The sequence below is a fragment of the Dermacentor andersoni genome, chromosome 7 (assembly GCF_023375885.2).
Source record: "Dermacentor andersoni chromosome 7, qqDerAnde1_hic_scaffold, whole genome shotgun sequence".
In the NCBI taxonomy this organism is placed as follows: domain Eukaryota; kingdom Metazoa; phylum Arthropoda; class Arachnida; order Ixodida; family Ixodidae; genus Dermacentor; species Dermacentor andersoni.
The window spans coordinates 1,598,176-1,620,649 of NC_092820.1; the positions used below are offsets into that span (position 1 = coordinate 1,598,176).

The 22,474-nt window shown below is 45.9% G+C and overlaps 1 protein-coding gene across 5 annotated transcripts in view; it reads left to right on the top strand.

Annotated features, from left to right (window-relative positions):
* Positions 1-22,474, top strand: part of LOC126535674 (uncharacterized) — a 372,872-nt gene that overhangs the window by 206,266 nt on the left and 144,132 nt on the right. For all 5 annotated transcript variants that reach the window (XM_055073269.2, XM_050182479.3, XM_055073268.2 and 2 more), the window contains exon 12: positions 7,471-7,522. In XM_055073269.2, coding sequence (XP_054929244.1) covers positions 7,471-7,522 — 52 coding nt within the window. The remainder of the gene's footprint in view (positions 1-7,470; positions 7,523-22,474) is intronic.

A 22,474-nucleotide genomic window follows, 5' to 3' on the forward strand; every position in this document is an offset into this window, starting at 1 on the left:
GGATCCACTAGTAGGGCTTCGATAGACGCAACCAGCAAATATACCGGTGTCACTGTACGGTATTTTACAAAATACAGCCTCCGCGTTGGAGACCTCAGGGAGTGGAAGGAATGGAATATCATTCTTAAGGAGCAGGGCCACGCCGCCACCACGAGACAGCCTATCTTTACGAATAACAGAGTAACCTGGTGGAGATATCTCATGACTGAAGATATCTGGGGATAGCCAGGTTTCAGTGATGGCCACTATATCGGGATTGTGTTCTAGTAACAGTCCTTCCAGGAGTTCTACTTTGTTTACTATGCTTCTCGCATTTATATTAAGCACTGTTAGGGACTCAAGTTTCTTTGTTAGGGTCTCACGCTTGTTTGACTTTGGGTTGATGGACGATTTCTTTCTATGTTTTTTTGTAGTGACACCCTTTCATTTTTTTCGTGATCCCAAATAAATATGCGATCATTAATGTAGAGCTTGTCATATGATAAAGAGACTTTTTTGCGTTTTTCCCGATTCGGTTTTGCACTTTCCCAGAGCTTTTTTCTAGTCTCCCGCATTTTGCGGCTGAAATCCTCTCCGATAGACAAGTTGGCGCCTTTGAGCTTGTAGCCTTTTTGTAATATTTGAGTGTTCTGTCTAGTGTCAAGAAGCCTGAATCTGACTGGTCTGGTTTTATTTCTTGAGTATCTACCTAAACGGTGGATGTGCTCAATGCCAACGGGTTCCAGACCAAGAGTGTTCTTAATTACGTTGTCATTTACAACCGCTTCTAGGCTTTCACTGCTTTCTCCCTCTGTTTCAGGGAGGCCATATACTAATAGATTCGGTCGTCTGCTCCGATTTTCGAGGTCTTCGGCTCTCTCTTCAAGCCTTTGCAACCGCACCTTCATATCTGTTATTTCACTTTCAAAGAATGACACCTTTGCGTCGATTGCTGTTAACGCGTCTAACTTTTAGTCCATCTGAACGAGGTGTCTGTTTTAGCTTCGATGGGGCGGCCGGACGAAAGGTTTACGGCATGAGACCTAAACGGCCGTGGCGCGCGGCGCCGCAAGAAAGAGCCGGACTGCTTCAGTCGGGGACCAGACAAAGAATGCTCTTTTATTTCTGCGAGGGGAAACAGGAGGCAACTTGCAGCGTTTGGCGCTGAGTCGCGCCCTGATGTAAACGACCCAAAACCGAAACCAGAAGCCAACACTGGATACCACGTCACCTCTCCCTTGAAAGGAAAATGCGCTACTCGCTCTCCTCGCAACAAAAGTAAGTCACGAGTTACAGAAGAACACATGTTAGCACTGTAACATGCATGATTAGTGATGACATCTTTACACAATAGAAAATTATATCTTTGGCTTCCCCATTTAAGAAAAACGCACAACATGAAAACTGAATATGAACTATTGCACTCCAGTTCTGCAGAGTATCAGCACCCGTCTTGGGAAGACGATGAGATGCAGCCTTGCAAACACAGATCACACATGGAAAAAAAAAATTCTGAGTGCAAAAGTAGAGAGTGCAAATAACTGTGTGCCCCCTGGGACAGCACTGATGGGTGGCTCATTCGCCCTGAGCCTGGCTCGAGGCAGCTCTGTGGCTGTTGTGAATTGAACATTGTGCGTAAAAGCACTTTTTTATTTCAAGAAACCCCTAAAGGCCCTCACAACGAGGGTATTACATAGGGGGGTGACAAAAATTCAACAAACATATAGTAAAGCGTATTTTACACTCCATAGTCCCCCCGTAAGAATGCTAACGTTTTTTTAATGTTAAAGAAAAGCTTTTTGGCATGAAAGACAAATTCGTATGGCGATCAGCACCGTAGTAATGATGGGCATACTGCACAATTACGCTACAAGAAACGTAATGTATCCCCTATACCAGTAGTAACAGGAAGAAAAGGTGGGAGACAATCATCAAGGGAAGGATAGTCAATGGAGTGACTCTATTCAGTGAATTTTCCAAGAAAATCCTTTGGTGCAGGGCATTTCACAAGTTTGGATGCGTTCCATCGTTTGCCATTTTCAAGCGTGAAAGTATTGGGACCTACCCTACGGTAAATCTTAAATGGACCTGAGTATTTAGGACCGGACTTTCTCGAGTTACGTGCTCGGACAAGATCTCCTGGACGAAATTGAGGGCATTTTAATGCACGACGACAGTCCACGTACGTCTTAACACTTTTGGCGTAAGAGCCGAATTCGCATGCAACCACTTCTTTAATAGTCTGGAAGTTGTATTCAGTATCCTGATTCCAGACAAACGGTTGTCCTTGCTTTAGCAGTTTCCTAAGCGGCTCTACCAATTCATCGTACTGCGGTATCAGTTTAGCGTAGTATCGCGTGACACTGAGAAATGAATGCAGCGACTTCTTGTCAGTTGGCTGTGGTACCTCAACAACTGACTGAACTTTGTTTTCCAGCGGCGAAATACCATTTGCAGTGCAGACTTGCTCACGGAGAACCCGAGGTTGAGGACGCAGTTTCGCCGAGACTGGTTGCATTGAAGCTCGAAGAAGAACGTTGTGGATGAAGTCCTTTACAAGTCCCGATTGTCCTGAGTACGGCTGGGTGAACTCCGAGGGAGCGTTATGCGGAAGAGACGGAAACTGAACGCTTGGGTCAGCTGGAACTCCTGACACTTGTTGACATGCAGCGAAAACAAGCTGCGTACGAGCAGGGGACTGTCGATGCATTCAGTTACTCGAACAGCAAACTGAAGCGAAAGTGTCCCACTTTTTTGCACGCACGGCAGGAAACGTGCTTGGCTGGACAGCCTGGATCAGATGCAATGTGGTGAGGTGAACCACATCGGTAGCAATGGCCCGCGATGTCTCGACTGGCTTCGTGGAGTTCGGGCTGCGCGTCATGTTGGCCGGCCTCCCCAGGTCGCGACTTCCCGCCATGCCGCCGAGCGCCTTCTTGAAGCCGCCGGGTCGAGGGAGAAGGGTGGCGGGAACCGCCATCGTTGCACGCCCGGGCGAGGAAGGTGATGGCTGTCAACGCCATCTTGGCGTTGTGTCAAGACGCGCTGAACAGACGAGCTGTTAAAGACTTGAAGTTCTTTGTGAACTTGCTGTACGGTTCGTCCGATTTCCTGGGCCTTCTTGAGCGTGAGGGACGCTCCTTCGTAGAGTAACCTTTCTGGAATTCTTGTTGATGCGACGCCTTGGAGGATTTGGTCGCGAAGGGACTCGTCCTGCCAAGCGCCGAACGCACAAGCAGGCACTAGCCTTTGTAGCGCGGTGACGAAGTCCTGAAAGGTTTCTCCAGGTAGTTGCTTCCTGTCCCAGAAGATAATGCGGTGCACCAGGGGTTTGGTGCATTCTTCGTAGTGCTGGTCGAAGATGCGGAGAACGTCTTCGAACGTAGTAACTGTCTGGTCCGTTTGCGATGCGAGGTCGTAGTAGAGACGTTGCCCCTCAAAGCCTAAGTTACTCAGTAAAATGGCTTTCTTCCTCTCGTCTTGTAATGCTTCGCATCCGGTCGCCTGAAGAAACGTGCAAAAAGAATGTTTCTATGTGAGCCATGGTACCGAAGGAGTACCGGATAATGCAAGGAAAGGCGGCATGGTTGGTGCAAACACCATGCTAGGCACAGAGAACAAAGCCGGGGGAGTTGCGGTGGACGACGTCGAAGTGGACGTAGCGTCTTGCATGCCGGAAGCAGGGGAGCAGCAGAAGTAGAAAGGCAAGGGGACTTAAAAAGTAAAGTGAGCAGTTTACCTTGTCGCCAGTTTGTTGTAGCTTTGACGGGGCGGCCAGACTAAAGGTGTATGGCATGAGGCCTAAACGGCCGGGGCGCGCAGCGCCGCAAGAAAGAGCCACACTGCTTCAGTCGGGGACCAGACAAAGAATGCTCTTTTATTTCTGCGAGGGGAAACAGGAGGCAACTTGCAGCGTTTGGCACTGAGTGGCGCCCTGACGTAAACGACCCAAAGCCGAAACCAGAAGCCAACACTGGATACAACAGTGTCCTTCTTTAATATCTTTAATATCAGCAGCTATGTCCTTAAGTTGTTTGGCGATCTGGTTTATGTCAGGTCCCGGGTTAGATTCTACATCACCGCACAACAATAGCAGTTCTCTCAAATACAATGTGCTGTCGATGCAAATCAATATACAGCCGATTGAACCAACGAAAAGGCAAGACCGTGGGCACGGCAGCAATAGCAGAAATTGGTCGTTTGACCGAAAGCATAAACCATATCGTCTCACCTGCACGACGAAGACGAAAGGGTTAGATGCCACCATCGCAACTGCACTGCCGTGCCCAATGAAGCCATAGTGCCGAGGTAGGCCTTTTATACGGGTGCTGTGGTGAGGCGCTGTTTGTTGGTCGTGCAGCTGCGCAGGCGCTGTCGAGTGACGTATCCTGCAGTCCCACGGTGAATCGTGAAGACCATCTTGCACGTGCAAATCTTCGACCATGATAGCTTGCGCGCTGGTCTGGTCGGTCTGTGCAAAGCTGGCGTGTTCAGGATGGTCCGTGTGCACCCCAGCCACGGAGCACAGCAGGATGAAGCAAAGCTGCACGACGAAGACGAAAGGGTTAGATGCCACCTTCGCAACTGCGCTGCCGTGCCCAATGAAGCCATGATAGTGAAGTGTAGACGGTACTTTTTATGTCTCGCTTTTTTGTCCCCTATACTATACTCGATGAAAGACTATACTCGATGAATTGCTTCCCGTGCTGCTCCACGTGCAGTTCTTGTTTGCTCATTTGATATGTTGTGCCAGATATGATTCCTGAGTGGTCGACAGATTGCTGTTTTTTACTTCTAAAGTTTCGTGTGTGACTCGGCTTGATCAACCTACATAAGGCAGGCTTGTTGCGGAAATAAACTTAGTTGTGAGTGGCGCCGGTCCTGTTGTTTGTGTTCTTCTTCTTGAGTCTTGGTTTTCCGCGCCTTGCCTTTACTAATGACAAAGGTCACACGCAGCGATATAACGGCAGATGTCACGGTATAGACCAGGCCAAAAGAAGCACCGATGAACGTGGTCATAAGTCCGTGACACGCTAAGGTGTCCAGCAGTCGGTACATTATGGAGCTGGACGAGAACAGTCTGACGCAGATGCTCAGGCACAACGAAGAGTCGGTCAGGGCCGTTCAGGCGCATGTTAGGGCAGTACAATAGGCCATTGTTAAGTTCAAATATGCGAAGGGAAGGATCGGACATCTTTGAAGTGAGCCATTGAATAAGGTCTTGTAAGGAGGCGTCCCAGCATTGTTCCGCTCTAATATCGCGAAAAGCAGCCAGAGAGAGAACAGAGAGAGTGACAGGGATGCCGGTCGCAGAAACATCAGGTGGGTCGACAGGATGGTGCGACAAGCAGTCCGCATCTTGATGTAACTGGCCACTCTCGTATACAACTGAATAGTTGTATTCTTGAAGGTGCAGAGCCCAGCGGCCAAGGTGCCCAGAGGGATTTTTCAGGGACGAAAGCCAACACAGAGCATTGTGATCAGTGATGACTGTGAATCGCCAGCCGTACAAATAGGGGCAGAATTTGCCCACTGCCCAAACGAGAGCCAGACACTCGCATTCCGTGATAGAATACTTGTGCGTGGCAGGGGAAAGAAGGTGGCTGGCGTAGGCAATAACACGTTCTTGCCCTTGTTGTTTCTGTGCCAAGATAGCTCCAATACCGTGGCCACTGCCATCAGAACGGAGTTCTTTGGAGCTGATGCATCAAAGTGAGTGAGATTGGGCGGGGAGGTAAGCAGCCCAATCAGCTCGGTGAAAGCACCAGCTTGCTCAGGGCCCCAAATGAAGGCAGCTTTCTTCTTGAGGAGCTGTTTAAGAGGGCGGCACACAATGTCCGCAGAATTTCGCACAAACCGACAGAAGTAATTCGAGCTCAAGATGGTACGGCGGGAACTTTCCATAAATGGCTATCCCAACCATTTTGTGGCAAGAATTGAAAAGAAAGTTTTGCAGCCAGTGTCAGCTAACCTGAAGATTTTTTTTTTCCACCAGTGCAGGCATTCCCTATGTTCGCGGGATAAGCGAATCTTTGTCGTGCGTGTTTGTGAAGTACAACTTGTGCATTGGGCACGTGTCAAACTCCAAGCTACGGAACTTACTTGTGAACGTTAAGGACCGCCTACCAGATATCAACTTCCCTGGGGTTGTCTACCGGGTTCCTTGCAGCGGTTGCAGCCAGGTCTATATTGGCGAAACTGGCAAGTTCACACAGCGACTCAAGGAGCACCAGCGTGACATCAGAAATGAAGATATCGCTTCTAGTGCGCTTGCTGAGCATGCGCATATGTCTGGACATCACACTGATTGGGACAACGTTGCAATTTTAGCCACAGAACGAAATCTGACAATGTGGCTTCTTCTTGAGTCATTCTTCATCCAAACAACAACCGGGACGATGAACCGAGCGACAGGAATCATGCCAATCATCTACAATCAGTCATTATGTCACAAACTTAGCCTTTAATATGCCACTACTCGTCTTGTCCACCTCATTGTGAACAAGGAACTCGTACGGGTTCCGAAACGTCTTTCTTTTGGTTTGACTTGGTCAGTGGCTGCAAACCTTTCTCGCTTGAATGCCTGAGCAGACGATTTTTTGTTGAAACCTTCACTAAGAACACGTATTGCGGTAACACATAACTTGGGGGGCACATAACTTCCAGCCTAACCAAAATTTACTATGTGGCTTGGTGAGGGGCCCTTTGCCAACTCACTTTCTTTTCTTTTTTCCTTGACACTCTTTGGCCATATCTGCCCCTTGCGCCAATAAAATTATTAAATAATCATCAATGATAATAATAATAAGCCACTGTAACTGGTCACAATGATAGTTTACTGCAAGCACAGAAGAAGAAAAGACCTGGACAATTGCCATGTTCCAATCTTTGGAAATGCATAGGTTCTAAAGTAGAAAGATTAGTCTAGGAAGATAACTTTCTAATGTGGCTGTGATGCAAGCTTGCAGAGGCAGCATGTAGGTTAAATCCCTCTCAATGGTGTGTATAATGCGCCAAAAAGCTGGCCACATTCAGTTAGAATTTTGTAGCACATATTGCACATATCTCCTCACTTTACCAAGAACCAGTCTTCTGTTCTCCCTATTTCCTTGCTCTCGACATTGCCTATTTTCCCACCCTATGGTGTTGCTTTCTTACACGAGGGTGAATTAAATTACTGTATGAGATGGATGGTAGTGTGGGCAGTGTCAGTTTCTTGCTGTTTGCACAAAGAAAGGTGTGTCTAGTGTTGCCAGGTGTGCCTGATGGGCACATTTCTATAGTGTTACTGTAGTACGTCACTAGTCCGATCTCTGCTTTTGTTTATATATGTGCACTACAATGTCACCATGATTCTTCCTCAGTGTGTATGATTGCAATTGGAATTACATTTTTTTTCTTGCTTCTAATGTGTCTCAGCATGGCACTGCATCTGGGCTTAAGTCACCTTAGCCATCTCTTTGTCCGTTTTAACCTCGTACTATTTTTCAGGGTCGCCCAGGTCTGCCATGCGTGGAGGATGGTTACCTCGATACCTCACTTGGTGAGTCTGCATATGCCTGATCTTGGTATTTGGTAAGCATGACAGTCATTGCATGCATTTTAGAAGAACCTGTTGGGCGAGTTGGTAGATATTAGCGAACTTGCAACTAATGTTTATTCCGCAACGACCACATATAAGTACACCCCCGACATACACCACTGCGCGTGCGCGAAAAAAGGCAAGATAAAAGAAAAGTAAAACCTTGTTTAAGCAAAACGCGACCTACCTACGCTCGTCAATAAACCTCATCTCACTGTTGTGTAAATAAACTGAGGTGTCACTGACACATTCTTGTCCCTTCTTTCTAATATGGTACACCTCGAGTAGCTCTCTGGCTTGGCTATCTCGGAAGCGGCACAAAATCTTTACTTCCTTCATGATCGGCTTGCACGTGCACGCCAAGCAGTGGACAGGCAGGTGCCCATTTGTTTTATTTCTAATTGACAATTCATGCTCACGCAAGTGCACATTCACACACTTTCCTGTTTGGCCTATGTAAACTTTGCCGCATGTAGAGGTATCTGATAAACTACTCCAACACTGCAATCTACGTGGGAAATGGAGTGCTTTGTTCCGCACCCTTGGAAGTTATTTTTACTTCCTACGCGCGAGCATAGCCCAGCGAGCTTGCCGGGAGCCGAGAACGCTATCTCAACTCCATACCGTTTCATAACCTTATTTAAGTTGTGGGAAGTCTTGTGAACATAAGGCACAACTGTACGTTTCTTATTTTTGCGCTCCCTTGCGTCTTCAGTAACATTGCCTTCCGTCTTTATCTTCTTAAGCACTGCCTCCACTACTGCTGAAATTACTGATTGCGGGAAACCGGCTTCTTCCAACCTTACAATCTGCCTGTCAAAGCTTTCCTGTATTTTGTGCGTGCAGGACTTTCTTAAGGCTGATATGATACACTGGGTGGCATTGCATGCATGTTGCTGGGATTTTCCGATGAATATTGGTAAGTGCAGTTGCAAGGCGGAGCAAGAGAAAACACCGACACACGGGACAAGCGCTACTCACAACTAATCTTTATTGTGAACATTTTGCCTACTTATACAGTTATACAGGGTGATAATTTTTAAGTTTTACGGAATTTTTAAAAATCACCCCTTACAGATAGCATAATTATTTTCCTTGAGTTGGATTATTCGAAGAGACAAATAATACTAGCAGGAGAAATCGAAACACATATTCAACCCATTAACAAAAATCATTAATTAACTTGATAGCTAAATACCTTACAGCACATATTGCAACTTAAGAATTGTAGCCGGTGAGCTTGCAAGACGTGTTTGTTAGGTTCACGGCCTTTGTATGGCGGTAACCAGAGCGTGGCCGTGGGAGATTCAAGTGAGACCACCAGTGCTGGTTGAACTCATACAAAAACTGTTTATTGAACTGCGTGCAAACCTCCATCACATAAATGGGGGTGCCACTAACTACCACATTATAGAGTGGTGGCCTCTACATGTCCCCCCCTTTCGTGTGGTCCGGCCGAACGACACCATCACGATTGCCAGCCTGTCCCAGTGACTGTCCCGAGTCACTCGCCGTTTCAGTCACACTGGGAGGGTCTTGAGAAGCTGAAGGAGCGACTTGCAGCTCAGCTGATTCTGAGGATGGTGCTGGTAATGAAGGGGACAAGGTGGCACCTGTTGCTCTGCAAGACACTCCCTCGCCCTGTTTCTACAATGGAGCTCTTGGGCCTCTGTGCCAAGCTTAGTACAGTTCATTTTACATTTTCCCACCACACCCAGACTTGCTGACCTGCTGGAAGTTGCATTTAATGTCTGGTTTGATGGTGGTTGTTGTTTCTTGCTTCCTTTTGTAGGACGCGTCTCCCAACACTACTGTCTCCGTCAGTGGCCAGTTTGGATGCTGCAACTCTTCCCTCCTGGGGAATTTGTTCCCCAGCTGACGACTCATCAAAAGCTGAGCCGTGCTAAAACCATTGATGCCTGGGGTGTCCCTGTAGCTTAGAGGAGCCAGGTGGTTGTCTTTCGCCTTGTGGGAAGAGGTTTTTGAGGCTTCTGACCATCCTCTCCATTACTCTGTTCGACTGGGCGTAATACGGACTACTTGTCTCATGAAGAAAGCAAAGGCTCCAAATTCCCTGACAAGAATGGCGTGCCATTGTCAGATCGAGCTTCTTTGGGTATTCCATGGCAAGCGAATATGCTTTTTAGTGCATCTCTGACAGCTTGAGCGGTTGCGCTCCTTAAATTTATTACTTCCGGGAAACTGGCATAGTATCTAACTACCAGGAGGAAGACTTCCCCACTAAAATGAAATAGGTTCATGCCAAGAAGTTCCCATGGATGACCAGGGAGAGGGGTCAGGATAAGAAGCTTGGCGAAGTTAACCTGAGTGGAAGCACATTTCTCGCAGTGGCGACCAGAGAGGTAATGTCTGTAGAGGTGCCAGGCTACCATACTGAATCTCGTGCAAGGGCTTTACTTCTGGTAATGCCTTGATATCCCTCGTGTAGCATTGCCTAGACTGCTGAACGGAGTGATGATGGAATCACCAGACAGACATCTTTGAGCTGCTTCATCAACCACCGAAGAACACGTGGGGCCATGCAGCGGCAGCTTGGACTTCCGAGGCTACTCACGCTCACAGAAGGCAATAAGTATTCACCATCTGAGCTTTGTGCTTGACGTACATCCTCCAGATTGAGTGGCAAAACTTTGGATGTGGCTGCCACCGTTTCTGCCACAAAGAGATCCACTGCATCCAAGGGAGATGCATTCAGGGTGCTGATGCATGGCAGCGTATCAGCTGTAGCCAAGAGTTTTCCTGGTACAGTGAAACCTCGTTAAACCATAGTTGGCCAGAGCTGGGAAAAAGTATGTTCTAAACGGTAGTACTGCTTAACCAAAATAGCATAAAATTGCCCACTTACATGTCAAAAACGGAACTCAGAGAGAGAGTGCGATGAAAGGGAAAAAAACATGCAGTATTTATTTACTTTGCGCAACAAACGTGTTATTTTCGTTTCATGCCTCCGCGGCCTAGCTGCGACGACTGCGGCCTCAAACTTTCTGAAGCTGTGAGCCAGCTTTTCAGCCAGCCCCCTGTTCTCGGCCAACACTCGCATGGCAGATTCCTCGTTGGCGTTACATATTCTCCGTGCACGCACGCGGTAGCACTGCAAAAGTCGTGGGGCGCCTTTTTCATTGCAGGTTGCTGTTCTCTTCGCGACGATTGCATTCATGAGGCTGACGTAACACGCAGCTTCTGCCACTGTCGCGCCTGAATCGCCCATGCTGTCGCTTTCATTGTCGTCCTCATCACTGTCGCTAGTCGACACTTCGGCAACAACAGAGGCAACAACGGCGAAAAGTCGAAACTCGTAGCCGACATCTCTTTGCGGTCGCAGAAGCGCTGCCGAGCAACTACTTCGTATTCCAAATGCCACACACCGTAGTCAACAGTAGATCTCTGTCACGTGCCAGCTCCAACTTCTTCGTGTCACGTTCAATAGCACGAACTATGTCTAATTTTTCTTCTATATTGAGCACCCTGCGTCTTTTTTATCCAAGCTTCGGCATGATCCGAGTCCTTGATTGCACGATGCCACAACGCCACAATAACACTCTCTGGCACGGCGGCAAAATGATGTTGATGTTGATATGGCTTCACGCGCAAACGCACAGGGTGCTTGTTGTTCTGCCGGGCCACCTGATGGAGACAACGCACTGCAGTGCTTGCGCGACAAATGTGGAAACACTACGTGTTAACTGATACGTACACAATAAGCTGGTATGGTTTACGCGGATACAAAATACATTATGTTTAGCGGCCACTTAGTTCTGGATTTGACTTTACTCTACATTTAAAACGAAACTACTGTTTAAGCGGGTACAGTTTAACAAGGCTTTACTGTATCTCAAAGTTCGAACGGTACTTTAAATTTGGATGTAGCCTTAGGATAACCTCCTACACAGAGGAGCTTTGGGTACATCCTGGGGACGTCATCCACTGTAGCAGGCTTCCGAAGGCTTGACTACCGGTCTCCTGTCCACTCCTTCGTCATGTCACATCCCGTCGGAAGTCGCGGTTCTTTTCCTCTTTAAAATAAGCTTTCACTAAATAGGGAGAATGATGATAACTGGCCATCATCTTGAGTAGTAACTTGGTCATCCCAATAAAGATTTAGACGGAGCTCTTGCGTTACTTGGCGTGACAATATCATTTGATATTTTACTCCATCGAGGACCAACGCTCTGGTTTTGATACTCTTGCTTTGACACGTGACGATGGCTTCCACCCATTCTTGTGCACTTGCTTTTTGTCGTCGTATGCGTACACAATGACTGGAAAATCTTTCACTTGGTTCAAGTCCAGTATATATTTCTTGTTCACAATTGTGATGGAAGCTCCACTGTCAATTAACGTGCTGACTTTTCCATTTACATGCACCGAAATATATACCAAGTTGGTGCGCTCTACAAGAAATATTTTCTGTTGTGGCCGCGGTGACTTGTAATCAGAAGTGTGTGTAGCTGCCTTCCTGATCTCCTCTTGATATGCGACTTGTTTATTCGATGGGGCCAGTTCCTCTTGGGATTTCACATCATCATAACTGCTCACAGGTTGCTGAACGTTATAACACAGCTCGTTTATATTTTGTAGTAACTCTTCTGTTTTGTTTGACTTTTGAAGCTGAACACGCTACCGCATGTCTTCCGGAAGTCCCAGCATAATGAGCACGATGAGTGAAGCCTGGGATAGAGCAGAGTCAGAGCTAAATGCAGCAGTCTCCATTTCTCGAAGAAATAGTCAAGAACTGGCCCGGAGTTGTACTTGTAAGACATAGCTTTATCCCAGCTTTGAAGCTTGTTCTCACCGAATGAAAATAAAAAGCTGTTTCAATCCACTCCATGGGCATTCGCCTTTTTCAGAAGCTAGAAGGTCATGCCAAATCTTTGCATTACCTCCCAAGTAATGTTCATAACTTTGTCTTTATTCTCTCGCGAGCAATTCCTGTCACAGGTATATTTGTAAAATTCAAGCCATTCCTGGGCACTTCCTGTGTACAACCAGTCATAGACCTCCGGCCCGACAAGCGGGCGGCATGGGTGTCTTCCTCATTTGCCGAAAGTTTGCTTGCAATAAAACATGAAATAGTTACTGCTGATTCTGGCTATTCGTTTTTTGCAACTTCATTATATTGTGCACCAGCGCACTTGCACTGTGGTCCTCTAAATCGCAGTTACGAGAGGTTACTTCCGTTTTTGTGAAGACAGGATTTGTTGCGGTGGAACCGCGAAGCTCACAAGAACGCACAATGTCTGTGTCATGCTGGGGATCACTAATGGCATTCTTGAGAGCTCTTGCCAGCGTTCGACTTCAGGTAGACAAGTTGCAGTAGTAAGAGTTCAATATGACGTGCTCACCCGAACAGGACCGCTCTTCACCGTAGACACAATGTGCAACGTTCGCCGGCTTATGGTGCGGCTCAGGCGCGGCTCAGGCGAGTAGCACAAGGATCCATATGCATCTGCGCCAAATTTGTAACAAAACAGGTAACTAGACCGACAAGGCAGCCATCACTGTTTATTTCAGATCATCCCAGCCTCCCACTTCTTCGTAATCAGAATCACCTTTCTCGCTTCTTCTTTGGCTAGGTTACAAAAGTGACCGTATCCCCAAATGCAGCTGTACATCTTTTCACGCTGACAACGCGTAAATGGGCCAACTACGCCGAGCGCGCGCTGGCCTCGCCGGGTGCTGCCATGCTGGCAGCATGTTTACATTTATCCTGCGGCCAGCTGCCCCCAACCCGGCGTTCAATTTTGCAAACTTCGGGCAGCTTCGGGTTGTCATGGGATCCAAGTTTATGTGACTTTCTATCAGGACCGGTACTAGCTGGCTGCCCTCTGGCTGCCGGCTGGCTGCCAGAACTTCAAAAATGGAAGAGGCCCTGTGTTGGATTGCGGTTTTGAAGTGCACTGCCATATTACATTATACCGCCAAAATTTAGTTGGCCTGCTCCAAACTGCTACAAAATGAAATTTCATCTGCTATAAATTGGTCCAAAATGAAATTTAGTCTGCTCCAAGCTTCTCAAAAAGGCAATCTGCCTCTTTCATGGTGCGACAGCGCATGCGCCATGCCCTATCGAATTAGTCACGAAACGTTTTGGAAGGGTCGCGTGCGTGGCCGCGCGCCGGGAAGTCCCGCGAAAAAAAAAAAAAAAAAACGCGCGGACGCGCGCTGCTGCAAACACTCGTGCCGTATACCGCGTTGAAATTCTACTGGTAGCTCAACGTCGGTGCGGTGCCGAAAACGTGCGTAGCATAAGACCGCAACTCCACTTTAAAGGAGTCCGGACAACTCGGCCAGGGCATCGTCTGTGTTGTCCACACTGCACCGTGAACCAGGTAGTTGCCGCCTTTCAAGAATGGCTCGCTAATATAACAAAAAAACCGCGCTTTACGCTTGGGCGTTGCGGACAAAGTCTTTTTGCAGCATCGGTCCTCACGCTGGTGGTGGCAGCGCATTCTATACTGCACATACTCGTAAGGCCCGGCAACACTGGGTCGATACGAGACTGATAAGACGCTCACTCAAATGATTGACTGACTATTGTGCGTCACTGAAACCTTTTTATCATACCAGGTCAACAACAACGCAACCGACGAGCGCGAGTTGTACTGCGACAGGCTTTCTTGTCGAACGCACTGGCAAAATCAGCATGCCGACCATCGTTCGACCGAACCCCGCACGATCGGCCGTCAAACCGACAACACAATAGCGATAGCGTCTTCACTTGTATATATTATTAATCGTGCTCAAAATGAGTCAAGCACGCCTACCAAGTTGAAAGGCACAAGCTTTAACCCTCTTAAGCCGTGCCCACGAATGTTGAGCCAATGTCGATCCTGTTCAGCGAAGGTTAACCTGGCACCGTCGAGTTCGTGCACTCGCTACCGGCGGACCTGAACTTAAATGTAAGCAGTTAGGTCGAATGAAACTGCTTTTATAGTTCAATTCTGGCCTTAGCGATTTGAAATCAGCTGCACTTCACTTCGCACGGCACGTGCACAATAAGCACAATAAGCGGTAAGTGGCGACACAGCGCTGTGCCAACATCTGTACGTCACCGTACCTGTAGGCTGTTGGCCGTATTCGCTACGTATATGGGTAGGCCTGCATGTGTTGCTTTGCCGACACATTTCTCAATTTCAGAGATGCACTGTTTGCCTCTGCGTCAAGTGGCAAACAAGAGACGGTGTATTCAGTATACAGCAGCATAAACAGCCGCCTCGCTCATTTATACCAACGCCGTGTGAGCTATGGCATCCGCGCGTTTTCGTGAGAGAACAACATGGCCTACAAATGAGCACTTATGCGAGCACAGTTTTCTCTAATAATGCTCTATGGCACGCTAAAACTGTAAGTATGACGGAGTTAAAGAAAAGCGAGAATGAGTTAACACCTAGTAATATATGTATCTGGATCACAGTTGCCATTGTTTAAGTGGTTCGGCCGCTCATATTGACTCGTCTCAGGGTGCAACAACATGGCACATATGCGCAGATATGCATGTTTTGCTACATTTTGACACTATTTCATATCAGGGATGGACCTTTTCCACAATATTTGACGATGACAACGACCTGCGGCTGTAGATGTCGATGTAAACAAGTGCACCGCTTTAATAAATCCAACGCAGAAGGCTGCGCTCAAAGACTTTTTGAATATGCGAAACATCTAAATAATGTGTAAAAAGAATACAAAGAGTGATGTCCAAGAGCAGAAATCAATGACGAATTCTAAGGCAGCCATGCCGCCAAATGGAACTCAGCGTGCCTTTATCGGCCGCACTGTTTGCAGAACAGCGCACTCAGACCTGCTCACCCAGTAGTCATTGAGTGCTACATGGCTTCAGGAAGGACATGCTGTCCCGAAGAAGCCATTAATAAGGATTCACAATCCACGAAACGTACAACCGACGCGCACTCAACGTGGGCGCGGTACACAAATCAACCGGCGAAAATCCGGGGACCCTTCCAAAACGTTTTCAGCGGCGTGCAGCAGAGGGCAGCACAGGAAAATGAAAGAGGCAGATTGTGTCTGCTCCCCAAACTGCTCCAAAATGCAACTTGCTCCAAAAATGCTCCAAAGTGACTTTGGGCAGTCCCATCCCTCATCATCATCATCATCATCATCCTATTTTATGTCCACTTCAGGGCGAAGGCCTCTCCCTGTGATATCCAAATACTTGTCCTGCGCCAACCGATTCCACATAGTGCCTGCGAATTTCCTAATTTCGTCGCTCCACCTAGTCTACTGGCGTCCTCGATTGCGTTTCCCTTCTCTTGGTACCGATTCTGTAACCCTAATGGTCCAACGGTTATTTAACCTGCGCATTACATGACCTGCCCAGCTCCATTTTTTTTCTCTTGATTTCCATTAGAATATCGTCTATACCCATTTGCTCTCTCATCCAAACCACTGTCTTTCTGTCTCTTAATGTTATGCTTAGCAATCTTCGTTCCATCACTCTGCGTGGTCCTTAACTTGTTCTCAAACTTCTTTGTCAGTCTCCGAGTCCCTACCCTATATGTTTTCACTGGTAAAATGCACTGATTGTACATCTTCCTTTTCAGTGATAATGGTAAGCTTCCAGTCAGGAGCTGGCATTGTCTGCAACATGCGATCCAACCCATCTTTATTCTTCTGTGAATTTCCTTCTCATGATCAGGGTTCCCTGTGATTAATTGACGTGGGTCTGAACTCGCTATCATATATTTCTTCATTTAACCATGTCTCTATTAAGACAACAATATCTGGGTTATATGACAAAAGAATTCCCCCTAACTCTGTACGCTTGTTTATAACGCTCCTACAATTTACGTTAGGTATTCCTAAAGAGCCACGCTTGTGCTTAGTCTGTCAGTTTTGAAGACCTGATTTCTTCAGCTGATAACGGCATCTTTTTTCAGCATCCCAACCAAACAAAGTCCCGTTAATGCTCAACTTATCGTAAATGAGCTTTACTTTCATGTTGTTCTACTTTTTTTCTTATAACTCTCCCATAAAAGCCTCCGTGTGTGACGTACTCGCTGAGAAAAGTCTTCAGGTAGTGACAATTTACTACCCCTTAGTTTATGCGATGCTCTAAACAGGGCATTCTTTTCTCGGTAGTCAAGAAATTTTAGAATCACTGGACGGGTTTTATTTTCACTTTTTCTTCCCAGTCTGTGACACCTTTCGATGCCTGTTACCTTAATGTCTAGTTTTTTATTAAAGACTTCATCTTTTACATTTCATTCTAAGTCTTCTGAAGTTTCAACTCTAGGTTCATGTAAGCCATAAATTATTAAGTTATTTCTCCTGCTTCTGTTTTCTAGATCATCACCATGTTCACTTAGGTTGGTGAGTTGTTCCTCAAGCTTCGTTATTGTTGTTTCGATGCTTTCTACTTTAGACTTCAGTGCACTTAAACCACCCAATGGCTGCTCGATATCATCAGTTCTTTCTGTTAATTTTGATAGGTTCCTTTGCATTTCATTCTGTGTTACTTGCATGTCCTGTATAGTAGAAAGAATTATACTTTGCCCATTTAACAGTTCTAGCAAGAGATCTTTTTTTGTTGGACCTGGATTTTCTTCTACGTCTCCGCAAACCAGATCTCTGGGTGACTTATACTAGACAAAAAATAATTAACACGCAGTGGGCAGGGCAGCAGCAGCAAAAACCGGTTATCCCATCGATAACCAGGAGTTGGCATATATCTACTAACCTATAGCGTGAAGCAAAAGGGATATTTAGCATGTTGCCGGGATTGCTGCTGCCTTGCCTACTGGTGAAGCACAGCTCATCAGGCACCCTTATAGCTGTTCGATGAGCCATGTGACTTGACGTCACTCTTGTGGAGGCGATACCCAGACTTGTGAAGCATGGAAAACTTTGTCGATCCATAATGCCGCATTCACCACGTGTCGATGAATGCACGCCAGCGTCTTGGTCCACGTCCACTGACGTTGTCAAAGCAGCACAGGCGCTAGTCAAAGCTTGGTTTCCGAGAGTAAGCACTGTAACCTGTAGCATGAAGCAAAAGGGATTGTTCAGCATGTTGCCGGCATTGCTGCCGCCTCGCCCACTTGGAATCTTCATCGCCGATTGCTTCTGATGACGTCACATGGACCGACAACTGGAGCCCACCAATCGGAGGCACGTCAACGGGGCTCCCGGATTGCATAAAGCCTTCAATACGTCCGTTTCTTTTCAGTGGGAGCAGCAGCACCGAAGCGACCATGTTGCTAAGACATTGCTGGCTTGCTTTGCAGATTCTGCCGCTGATGTCCCGCAGCGCAGTATCAAGCACTACAGGCAGCGCGTGTTATGTTTTGGAATCTTCACCGAAGATTGCTTGTGATGACGTCACATGGACCGACAGCTTGAGCCCACCAATCGGAGGCACGTCTACGGGGCAAGTAGATGGGCCGAAGCACGCATTAACCGCCAATCTGGGCCGCATAAGTGTTCGTGACCACAGAAGCCTCAAGAAATAAGGCTACTAAATATAAATGCGTGAAGCATTGTTATTAAGCACGAACCATTCGAATGCCTATCTTTAAAGGGACACTAAAGGGAAAAATCATTTTTTCTGCATCAGCAGATTACCTTTCTACGACAGTAAAAACACCACTCTTACCACAATAAGATGCGTGGCGACGCCTCCTTGAAGTTCCCGCACCTGGTCGCTGTGACGTCATGAATTTTGATGGCAACCGTGAGGGCCTACTTATACAGCAGTACAGATTGACTATTTTTTTTTTATTTACAGAATACTGCAGCCCAACTTGTGACCCAGGCAGGAGGGAATACGTTCATACAGTAATGTAACTAAATACGTTCAAAGAAAAGAAGTGCATATGAAATATGAAATACATGGAATCATATGAGGTACATTGAAGGATGATATAAATACATAAAAAACACATTCTACAAGCATACAATGCAAGGGATTGAGTTGAAAGGAGAGAAATATTTACAGTACCAGTTTGCACAGGTTGTTTTTTTTTTCATGCTAACACGCATGAAAGTACTCATGTGGTCACACGTTTATTTGAAATGCAGTTTTTCAATGGCATGTAATATGTTATTGGACAGGAATACATCGGTCGGCTAAGAGTTCCAATCATTTATTGTTCTAGGAAAGAAGGAATAGTTAAAGCAACTTGTACGCGCGAAAATAGGGGTTATTTTGTAGGGGTGATAATTTCTGGTAGCTCTAGCAGGTAGCGGCTGGAGACAGGGTGAATGACCAAGTTGTAGTTCCCTTTTCCAAAGGCGGAAAAGCAATGTTAGGCGTGCTACCTTCCTTCGGGATTCTAGGGTGGCAATATTATTTTTATTAATCAATTGAGAGGGGGAGTCATAACGTCCATAACAATTATATATGTAGCGGATGGCAAGCCTGTTTATGTTTTCCAGTTTTTTAATATCTTTCTTCGTGAATGGGTCCCAGACGACGCAAGCATATTCTAATCGCGACCTTACGAGTGTGTTGAATGCCAATTGTTTTACGGATGGAGGAGAATGTTTAAGCTTGTGTCTCAGTAGGCCGAGTTTACGTCGAGCAGACGCACAAACATTATCAATGTGTTGCGACCAGGTTAGACGATTGTTGATGGTTACACCCAAATATTTAAAGGAGTCTGTTTCAGAGACCGCGAATTGATTAATAGTGTATTGATATGTTAGAGGGTGTTTTTTGTTGGTAATGCGCATAAAAACCGTTTTTTCTTCATTAAGTTTCATTTCCCAGGTGTCGCACCAGTCAGAAATCGCAGCAAGACTTTTATGCAGGATCACTTGATCATTGGCATCTTTAATCTCTTTGTAAAGTAAGCAGTCGTCCGCAAACAATTTAATACTCACACTATTGTCTATGCATGCTGTTATGTCATTAATATATACTAGGAAAAGTAGCGGTCCGAGCACGCTTCCCTGCGGCACTCCCGAATTTACGGGGAGACATCCAGAGTAATGGCCCTCAACATCGACGAATTGTCTGCGCATGCTCAAATATGCACAGATCCAGTTTACAATGTTAGGTGGAAACCCATAGTTGCTTAGTTTTGTTATCAAACCAAAATGAGAGACCCTATCGAAGGCTTTGCTGAAATCGAGGAATATAGCATCAACCTGGCCGGCTTTATCAAGAACGGAGGCAAAAGCGTAGATGCTAGAGAGAAGCTGAGTAGTGGTAGAAAGCCCCTTACGAAAGCCGTGTTGGCACGGGGACAGAATACCACGTTTTTCAAGAAATTCCGTCATGTAATTTGAGATAATATGCTCTAAAAGCTTGCAAGATGTAACCGTCAGTGATATAGGGCGATAGTTTGATAGTAATGTAGGGTCGCCTTTCTTAAATACAGGCACAACACGAGCGACCCGCCAGTCTGATGGAACGATGCCACAAGATATGGACGAGCGGAAAATTACGAGAAGAAAATGTGAAAGCCACTCGGCATAGCGACGAAGAAAAGCATTAGAAATGCTGTCAGGACCGCATGTCTTTTTTGTGTTTAGATTTAAGAGCATAGAAAATCTACCCTCGTATGTTATAAAATCAGAATTTACGTTTTCCACATCTTCATTGTGTTCCACATTTCCACATTGTGTTCTCAATGAACCAAATATTAAACATAGCAAGTTTCGGAAACCTTTGCTCAGCCAATGTGGCCCAAATGCGAAAAGACACTTTGGAATCCCTGACGTCACACTGACGTACCGGCGTCGGGGTTTCGGCACGAAATTCAAATACTGATACTTCTACCTTCATTTTCTCATCTAATAATCAAACTATTATTTTGAAATTAGTGCCCCCAGGGTTCTCAAACAATGCTTTATTAGTCTAAACTGATTTATTGTTTCGCTTTAGTGTCCCTTTAATACATGACACTCATGTGGTTGGCGTCACAGAGACGTAGTTACAACACGACATTAAAAATGAAGAAGTTTTCCCTAATTCTTTTCATGTCATACATAATGACAGGACAAGGGGTAGTAGCATTGCCTTGTTAATCAAGAACTCAATTAAGTACGAACCAGTTCCTGTCATTGAGGATCTCGAGAGCATATGGTGCAAATTATTCACAGATAGATTCGTTTTAATAATTGGTGTTATTTCTCATGCCCCTGGCAGCTCCTCAGAGTTTCTTCAAAAGCTTGATGATTACATTGTAAGCATAACTAACAAATGTAGTAGGTTAATACTAAGGGGCGATTTTAACCTGCCTGGTGTTAAATGGAACGCATGCATATCAACTACCGTTGATAGGCTACACGCGGACTGTATGTTTGAAATAATGGCAAAACATAGTCTAATTGAAGTGGTAAATGAACCAACGCGAATGCAGGGCCAATGCCACTCAATACTTGATCTGGTATTTTTATGGGATGACAGCTTTAATTGCCAAATCGATGTCGAAAATTGAATATTGGACCATAAAACCATAGGGGCCACCCTTAGGATAGACGATGAGGATTTTGCGAAACATTGCAATATGCATGTGCTAAGTTTTCGAAGGGCAGATGACGCATCAATCCTTGATCATGTAGAGATAGCTCTTGACACGATACCGGAGGAAAATGATGTGCAGCGTCTTTGGACATATTTTAAGTCAACAGTCGGAGATAGCATATCACAGTTTGTACCTGTCAAACGGAAACACGTAGAAGAGGCAAACCTGTGGATCACTAGAACCGTTGTTCACTTGAAACGCCGAGTAAGGTATGCCCGGTAGGCAATGCCAAGAAACCCTGACATGATATCTGTTCTTAGCGCGCATGTTCGAACTGAATTAAATACAGCCAGGGCAACTTTCTTTTCAACTGCTTTGACCAATTACATGCTAATAGCCCGGACAGATGACTGGTTCAAAACCAGCAATAACTGCAGTTCGCGTGAATGATAGCATTTGGAGCAAGCCAGACCGCATGGCAAAGGAATTCATTAATTGCTTCTGCTCAGTGTTCTCGTCTGGTCAAATCAACCCCCCGATACGGGAATCATGGGACACCTGCGGAGACGAAATTCAAATTTCGAAGGAAGGAGTATTAGCACTCCTACTGAAACTAAATTGTAAGAAGCCATCAGGGCCAGATGACATACCAAATGAATTTCTGAAACGCTATAGTGACTGTGTTACAGAATTTCTAGTAGAAATTTTTATTGCATCATTAGACACCGGTACTTTACCTGATGGCTGGCTAATAGGCAGGGTAGTGCCAACATTCAAACAAGGAGACAGATTCAATGTGAACAATTACCGTCCTATTTCTATTACTATGTACTGTTTGTAAATTGTTGGAACACACCTTTTGCAAGTATATAACAGTATATACATGGAAATGAAAACAATCTTTTGGGCTAAACAACATGGATTTCGTAGGCGCCTCTCCACGTTGACCCAGCTGTTTCAGACAGTTGAATTCTTTGCGTTAGCCATAAACAACAAAGAAGACATAGATGTCATAGCCTTAGATTTTTCTAAGGCATATGAAAGGGTTTGCCATGCAAAACTCATGCACAAGCTGTATGATACTGGTCTTAGTCCAAAAATAGTAAGATGGGTTCAGGTAATTTAAAGAATCGACAACAGTTCGTAGAAATTTATAATGAGCTGTCGTCAACATTGCCGGTTACGTCCAGCGTTCCTCAGGTGTCGGTCTTGGGGAAGACACTGTTTCTGATATCATCATCATCAGCCTGTCTACGCCCACTGCAGGGCAAAGGCCTCTCCCATACTTCTCCAACTACCCCGTTCATGTGCTAATTGTCGCCATGTTGTCTCTGCAAACATTTTCATCTCATCTGCCCACCTAACTTTCTGCCGCCACCTGCTACGCTTCCCTTCTTTTGGAATCCAGTCCGTAACCCTTAATGACCATCGTTTATCTTCCCTCCTCATTACATGTCCTTCC